The sequence below is a fragment of the Etheostoma spectabile genome, chromosome 23 (genome assembly GCF_008692095.1).
Source record: "Etheostoma spectabile isolate EspeVRDwgs_2016 chromosome 23, UIUC_Espe_1.0, whole genome shotgun sequence".
NCBI classification, from domain to species: domain Eukaryota; kingdom Metazoa; phylum Chordata; class Actinopteri; order Perciformes; family Percidae; genus Etheostoma; species Etheostoma spectabile.
In genome coordinates, this window is record NC_045755.1 from 214,202 (window position 1) to 222,679 (window position 8,478).

At 41.6% G+C, this 8,478-nt stretch overlaps 1 protein-coding gene across 1 annotated transcript in view; it reads right to left on the reverse strand.

Annotated features, from left to right (window-relative positions):
* The window catches only part of hmga2 (high mobility group AT-hook 2), a 72,498-nt gene that overhangs the window by 56,672 nt on the left and 7,348 nt on the right, over positions 1-8,478 (reverse strand). Inside the window, exon 3 of the mRNA XM_032505400.1 lies at positions 5,534-5,620. Within this exon, the coding sequence (XP_032361291.1) occupies positions 5,534-5,620 (87 nt within the window). The remainder of the gene's footprint in view (positions 1-5,533; positions 5,621-8,478) is intronic.

Sequence of the window (8,478 nt, forward strand, 5' to 3'; positions counted from 1 at the left end):
GAATGTTCCCAGCTCCTGGTGTTCAAATAAGTCCCAGTCTGTCTGGCTGAAGCAGTCCTGTAGCTTTTCAGGCCAAGTTGTAACTGACTATAGCTGGTGCCTCATCTACTCCTTCCTCAATTGCAACTTTAACATCAGACATGAAACACTCAAACATTTCCAAGTCAGCTTTAACTTTGTGTCATTTGTCAGTCTGACCCTCTCATCAGGCTAACTACACACTACACAGCTGACACAGACTAAAACATAACAAATGTTACCATTGCTAATATGATTTGATTACATCCAAAAGTAAAAAAAATAAGATTCATGTTTTGATAAACCAGAATTATCATTTAGTTTTGAAATGAGTATTTAAGTAGCATAATACATACTACAGCATACTAGAGCTAGTCCCCAACAAATTTCCTCCTTTGAGTAATGTTTGATAAAAACTACAGTGACCAACTGTTTTAGGAAATAACTTACTGTATATACTACTACTTTTAAATAAAACAATATGTTTGTAAGCTGAGAGAAAAATGTCATGACCTAAGGTAGAAATGTGTGTACATTTAAAGAGCAATCAATTATTGTAAAATGAATACCTAGAATATCCCTGTGCGTTTGGCTCAAGGGGAGAGAAAACCGTTTTTACTGAGACAGTAGAGTGATTCGATGTTTGTGGGAATTGGGAGAGATTGGTCCCTGCTGTCCAGGGCAGTCAAAAAGCCAATCTCTGCAGTCATCCACAATTAACAAGATAAGACGTGTCAATAATTCATGGAATATATCCCGGCTCCCTGGCTCTAGCTGGCAGGGAGTCAGGTGAAATCTTGCTTAAATTGCAAAGCTACAGTTCATTTAGCAAACAATGACCCGCAAGTATTGGTGGCAGTGTTGGGGCATGTATGTGGCTTTCTGCAGCTATTTTTCTCAGTAAACAACACCAGCTCTTCTGTCATCCTGAGAACATGCCACCCAGCCTGCTCACATGGCAGCAGGTGGAGTGTTTCAACATATCACTGCCTGGATACTAGAGTCAAAAACACAGAAGAAGCAGGACCTCTTAGACCATGTTCACACTAATGCTAAGACTTTTTTCTCTGTTTTGGCAATTCACACAAATTAGTGGCTTACAGTTGGTGCACAGGAAAATTGGGCTTAAAAAAACAACAACACACAACTACAATTGTAGGTATGGTAGAATACTTTGTCATAGCTGGATCATTTAGAAGCCAACTTTTGGACGCATCTGTTAAGGATCACTAGAGTTGTGTTACTCAATTAGGCATGACTGTAACAATTATTAGTAACAAGTAGTGTTTACAAGTACAATGAAAAATTCAGCAATGGTATTGTATCATAATTACGGGTCCCATTAATGCTCTTTTTCAAACATTATAGGGAGATCAACTTGTTTGCTCTCTTCATGGGATTATATTAATATAATTTTGTGTTAGTCCGCTGGTTAGTTGATTATTACTCCTAATGTAGAGTTTAAACTAAACTTGTGTACTTTTATGAGTTTCAATCACACAATACCAGAGGTGGAAAGAATCAAGTCACACTATATTTAATCACAGTGCTTGATTACGATTTAACTGAAATACTTCTGCATTTCACACATTTGTACATGATGGTAGCAACACACACACTTGTATTGCTTACTGACTACTATTAGGCTATTTTAACAGAATAAAAAAGTTTTCTGTTTCTCTGACTTTTTAGTGTGGATGGTGAACTGTTACAAACCGAAGAGACTACACTGGTGATGACAGAATGAACAGTAGTAGTAGTAGTTGTTTTCACAAGTTATATTAAAGCATAATACAGACATAATGATGATGTCTTGTCATGTAACATTCTAATGCTCTGCTAATGCGGGTTTCTATCATGACATATCAAATTGCTGGCTAGCCAATCTGTGTACAATAATCCCAGTTCTCTGTTTAGGATGCTGCATTTTTAATGTGGTGACTTAATCGTCTGAAAGCCAACACCCTGTTTAATTAATCATCAGAGTGTTTTATATGTCCGAGCAGAGAGATGCAGCATGTCTGTTGCAGTCCTGAATACCTGACACCTGGGGCGGCTGTGGCTCAGTGGTAGAGCGGTTGCCTGCCAATCGGAGGGTTGGTGGTTCGATCCCCTGCCCCTGCAGTCATTGTCGAAGTGTCCTTGGGCAAGACACTGAACCCCAAGTTGCCCCCGGTGCTGCGCATCGGAGTGTGAATGTGTATGAATGTTTATCTGATGAGCAGGTGGCACCTTGTACGGCAGCCCCGGCCACAGTGTATGAATGTGTGTGAATGGTGAATGTTTCCTGTAGATGTAAAAGCGCTTTGAGCAGTTGTTAAGACTGGAAAAGCGCTATATAAATACAGCACATTTACATTTACACCCCTTTCAGTCAGCAGGATGGCCTTCCGAAGCCACTACATCTTTACAAAAAAGATTGGGTTTAAAAAATACTTTGTTAAGGTAAAGGAACAATTTTCTTCATGGTTAAAAGAACTACTGGGTTAAGGGAAAGATCCCGGTTAAAGAAACCAAACAGTAAGTGTGATTGGGACTGGCAAGCACTTGATGACCCATGTACAAAATGCCTTATTTTTTCAGAATGGTGTAAAAACTAGTCTATATTGTGTCGTAACAGTCCTGTGTGTGCAGTACAATTGTTTCAACTTGCAAGCTTCCATGATATCTGCCAGAGATTACAGAAGTGATTGATGTGGGGAGGGGAAGCAAACTTTTAAAGAGTATAAATTAAAGGTGTGGGCTGACCCAGGACTCTTTCATCCAGAAAGATTGATATCTTCAGTGTTTATCATTACAATACCAGATGAGATGAGACTGGATTATGGCGAGAGCAGAGTGGTTCAGTTTTCAAAGTGCTGGGAATGTTTACAGTGGTTCATGGTGGCAAGGGAGCACTAAGGCTGCTGTCATCATGAGCTTAACACAGTTTTGTCAAACAAATGAATGAAGACACAGAGACTTGCCCTGGCCTCGCTGAGATGTACAGTATCACAGCCCAAACGGTAGGTGGGATTTTGCTGTAAAATTCCAAAAGCTTTTCTCTGGATCAGTTTTTATTTGCAAGTTTAATCTTCTTTCGTTCTTTCATTTACTCTAACTTTCATGCACACAATCTTCTCTCTGTGTACACAAGTGTGTGAGAGTGCTATGAGTAATAACAGCATGTTTCCACAGATGGACAAATAGATTCCTGTGTTTTCATGTGTCCATGTTTCAAAGACATGTGTCCTCTATCGGATCAGTTAGTGACCTTTTAAAGGCAGGGTTGGTAACATTTTCCAATACACACATTTTTTTAAAAGTTTTAATGGTCTTTACACCCCAACAGCAATAAATAATATGAGGACTCTGAAAAAGGAGTGAAAAAGATTTGTCATCTGTAGCTGCTGCAATCCTTGAAAAACGCCCACCAATCAAACAGGACGGGTTGTTTTTTAAGAACCAATGAAATGCCTCCTTTTCCCACTGCTTGCTCTCTGCCCCTGCTGTGAATGAGCCAGAGCTCAGTGTGCGTCGTCGCCAGCAGAGAAACTGCTGAAGAATATAGGAGAAACTCAGCAAAAGTTGCCACTGCTGTGCTTACTTGCATCCACCTACCCTGCTAAAAATGCAAAGGAAAGAGACTGAAGCAGAAAAAGCGGCAACTAAAAGGGCTGCAGATACAGAGAGGACAAACTGGAGTTTGTTGTAATGACAAGGGTAATTCAATGTCGATACCGTCATAACACAGATCAAAGAGCCCACCTCTCCCTGCTGTCCAACCGGTGAGTAACATTAGGCCTAGAGCTTGATGTAAAAGTAAACATGGATTACAGTTCTCTTTGATGGGTAACACATACACAATGAGTTATCAATGATATTGGTACTAAATATTTGCGCCAGAGAAATGGTTGTTTATTCTGGGTGTCTTTCTACATTCTTTCTCAAGGACAATCACTGTCGTTTGACATAGCTGATGCTACTGCCACATCCAGTGTCAGAATTGCAATCCTTTCTCCACTCTGCTCTAAAGAAGAAGCATGGATCCCCGCTTTGAAGTGAAGCTTGTGCACGTCTGTGATGTGGGGGAATGCCAAGGGCAGGGGGAGGGGTACTCCTAATTTCCACCAGTTGCGGAATGGCTGTGGACCCGTTCCAGAACGGAGGTGGAGTCATTAGGTTTCCATTAAAGTCAATGTGTGTATTTCATACTGTATATATACGAAGTACACACATTGGAGAGGGGTTAGACGGAGAGGAGCTAGACAGAGCCCAGACGAGGTGATACTTTCAAATCTTGCCATCCGCTCAACCTTACCAACCCTGCCTTTGACCGCCAATTTCAACCGGTGGCAGAACATCCGCGGATTGGCTTTGCTGTGTATTGGCTCCATGCTCCGCCGTCCGTCAACACCCACCAGGTCCGGATTTGTTGCGGAACGGCTACAGCCATGACTGACAGCTGAAGTCACAAGGACCCACGAGATCTCACAAATTCATGTAGAATATAACCACAAAACCAACAACAGTTTGTTTCCATCCAGAGGAGTAGAGGGGAGACAACTCTGTGCTGTGTTCTCAAGGTGTAGTGCAGGGAAATATGATCCGCCGTGAGCATGCTCTATTTTAATTTGAAAATTAACCGGATGTTTTATTTTGTTTCTGGGCTTGGCTTCCTGTCCCGCACTAGCTGACGTGTGCTAAAATGCTGCGGAGCGCTCCGGCATCCGGAAAAAATAGAAGCTCTGCGTATCTGCTCCGGAGGGCTGCGGGTCGCCGGAGTTAATGGAAACTTAAATTTCCGCAGCCGTTCCTCAACCGGTGGAAATAGGGGTAACAGTCTATAGGTCAGGAGAAGAGTTCAGTATTGTTTGAAATTTGTGAATACCCGTGCCAATAAGATACCTGAGATTCAGTAACAATATCAAAAACAATACTGTTTGATCAGAGAAGTAAACATGACTACACTTCTGACCAGACATTCCATGCCACATTTAAGTGCTGGACAGCTTCCGAGGCTACTGTATGGCTTTCATGTAAGTGTGTGTGTGTGTGTGTGTGTGTGTGTGTGTGTGTGTGTGTGTGTGTGTGTGTGTGTGTGTGTGCGTGTGTGTATGCATGCTACAGAAGAAGCAGCTAAAATGCTTTGTGTTGCAGTTGAGGTTACATTTACATTAAAGGTTTGCAGCTCAAACCTTCACTGCTGCTATTATTTCTTATATAAGTCATATTTTTATCTTTACTGTTACTATAATTGCCACTGTTCATTATTTAATTGCATTAGATATACAATATAATTATTATGAGTCATATTTTAGTATTTCTGTTTCTCTCTCTCTCTTTTTCTCTCCCTTTCCATTGATCCCACACGTCAACTCCTAAAGCCATATATTGGTTGTGGAATGAAGTCTGAAGTGACATTAGCAAATGTGTGTGTGTGTGTGTGCGTGCTTTATTTTGTGTGTGTGTGTGTGTGTGTGTGTGTGTGTGTGTGTGTGTGTGTGTGTGTGTGTGTGTGTGTGTGTGTGTGTACCTTTTGCGCTGCCTTGGAGGGGCCCTTGTTCTTACTTCCTTTGGGGCGGCCCCTCGGTCGCTTGGGGACAGGCTCTCCACTGGGCTCCTGAAAGGGAGGGGGTGTGTGACATGGGTGGAGGACAGGCAGAGATGGGAAGTCAAGTACATTTTTCTGATATTTTTACTTTACTATTTTTTTGGTAACTTTTTATTACTCCTTACATTTTAAGACAAATACCGGTACTTTCTACTCCTTACATTTTACAAAATTGGCTCGTTACTTTAGTTTTTTACAAGAGGTCGTCTATCAGTAGTGATTGTTAGAGCATGTTGGAGAATAGCGCAGACACACGCCTCACACCGCGAGCGGGCGCGCACGCCACACACAGATGGCCTTGGCCACACAAATAAAAAAGTAAGAGAAAAAAAAACAGACTAGCTGTCCTGTTGGAGGATAATCAGTTGAGATTGTGTTTGTGCGTCTTTAAGAACTGTAAATTGTATAACTTATGTTGTCAGTTCATTTATGCCTGTTGGTCTGTAGTTCTTGCACATTTAAAGTAAATTAGCTAGTGATTTTGTTGTTTGTCTTCTTCTGTTAGCTAGGTTACACATTGCTTGATTCTAATAAAACATCAAAAGAGAGAAGTGTTTTAACAGACACACATTGGGCCAAGTTTGAAACCAGAATCAGCTTTAAATACAGTCCTAAACTAGTCCTCACTTACAAGTTTACAATAATGTCACTGGAGTTACCGTTATCATTGTTTGCATCATCATTTTCATATTCAATCTAATTGGATGGGAATATACTGTACGTTGCACTTACAACTCGACAGATTTGGCTGTATTCTGCATTAATTTGTGGCAAATCAGTGTAACTTGATGGCGCTAAGGTTTTCACATAGTAGTATGGACGGCGACATGATTGAAAATGAAGAAAACCAAGATTGGGCAGACAAGAAGCAAGAAATTCCCAATCATCCTCGGCTTTATCTGAGAGAGATGTTTGAGATTGCAGGCATCAAGAATGACTCCCGGCCAATGTGCTGGGCAACTTCTTAACTCATGTGTGCTTAGTAATTCATATTTTAACCATTATTTTCTTTCCAGAAGCAATTTCTGAGCCCACACACATAAATGTAGATACCTTTAAATGTTAAGGGAAAGATTAAAAAATTGGATCCGTGAATTCTCACGGAATCACAACTGCATTCATGTCTTGCTGCTCAGTCAGAATCTTATTAACCTGGAGTCCCAGTCTCTGTCACACTAATCATATATGGGATGTTTAAGGCCTATTGGCATACATCCAATTAAAATGTAGGTAATGGCATATAAAGAGCATGTTTTCATGTCCACTGAAGTTCACTCAGTGTGCTCTCAAGTAACATGTGTGGTCCAGGGAGCTTTGCATAAAAAATGGTTGTCATTTGCAAGGCTACTTTTACTTTTATACTTTAAGTAAATTTCCAAGCCTGTACTTTGTTACTTTTGAAGAAGTTAAATCAGTACTTCTACTTTTACCAGAGATTATGTGCTGCTGTTATGTACTTCTACTTAAGTACGGGAAGTGAGTACTTTTGCCATCTCTGAGGACAGGAAACAAAACTTTGAACCCCCCAATTTGGTAATTGCTTTATGGGTCAAGACCAAAAGAGGGACAAAAGTTGTGTGTGTGTGTGTGTGTCTCTGTGTGTGCGTGTGTGTATGGGCAGAAGGTTAGACTTGTTTGTCGATTTAAAATTTCACACTGGACTCAAAATTTCTGTATCCCTAAACTAAACAATCCTGGGGGAGCACTGCATTGTTCAAGATGTACAATCAGGGCTTGACATTAGCACCCGCCATTTCGGCATTGGCGGGTAACACAGTCACTCTCACTAGCCACTTTGGCAGGCGGTATGCCTTTATTTGTAACACTGGTGACTGAAGTACAGTGCCACTGTGCCACTACCCGACACAGGAACAAAGTTGGGACCCAGTGTGCAGTGGCAGCCCACAGTCAGAGCACATCAGATCAGCAAGCCGCAGCAATTCATTAAAATATCCCCCAAAGTTCTATCCCCCAGAGGTCCAGTTCAACAGTTGCGGCGGCTGCTAAAGTGTCCGGTATACTCACTGTTCCCGACTTGTCACACACCAGTGTAACGTCATGGGAGTGCCGTAACTATTTACACTCATGCACGGTGGTAGCAACACTAGTTGCAGTCTTCTCCTAAACAGAGGTGCCGCACCTAAAGAAAGGCTATCGCCTTTGCTATTTCTACGGACTAGAAGAAGAAAAAGGTAACTAATGGTAAAGAGAAGAAGAGAAGCACTTTGAATACTTCAGAATGTCTGCACAAAGACTGGATGACCTACTTTGTCGGATCAAGCCTTTCATTCACCATAAAATAACTCATCTTAACCCAGAGAGACTTGCAGTCACCCTGAGAGTCCTGGTATCCGGTGGTCCTCAAACTCGTCCATGCTTCTTGTTTCTGCTTTGTCGTGCGCTGTTGAAAAGCTCTGGTCGCACACTTAAAATCCTGGCACAACAGAGAGATCTACGTCATATTGACGTCACATTGTTGCGCGGTTGGAAACAGGCAGCTTGGATGAGTTTGAAGGCAACCAGATGCCAGGACTCTTAGAGTGACTGCAAGTCTCTCTTGTAAACTCACTAGGTTAAGAAGAGTTCTTTTATGGTGAAAGATCCAACAAAGTAGGTCTTTGTGCAGACATACATTCTGAAGTATTCAAAGTGCTTCTCTTCTTCTCGTCGCCATTGTTTACCTTTATCTTCTTCTTCTAGTCCGTAGAAATAGTAAAGTTGGTAGCCTTTCCTCAGTTGTGCCACCTCTGTTCAGGAGAAAACTGCAACTAGTGTTGTGACCATAGACAGTTAAAGAAGTGGACCAACAGATCCCGTTGCTCTGGCCAGAGACCAGTGGAGGAAAATAGAAGCACTTTTCCGGTGAT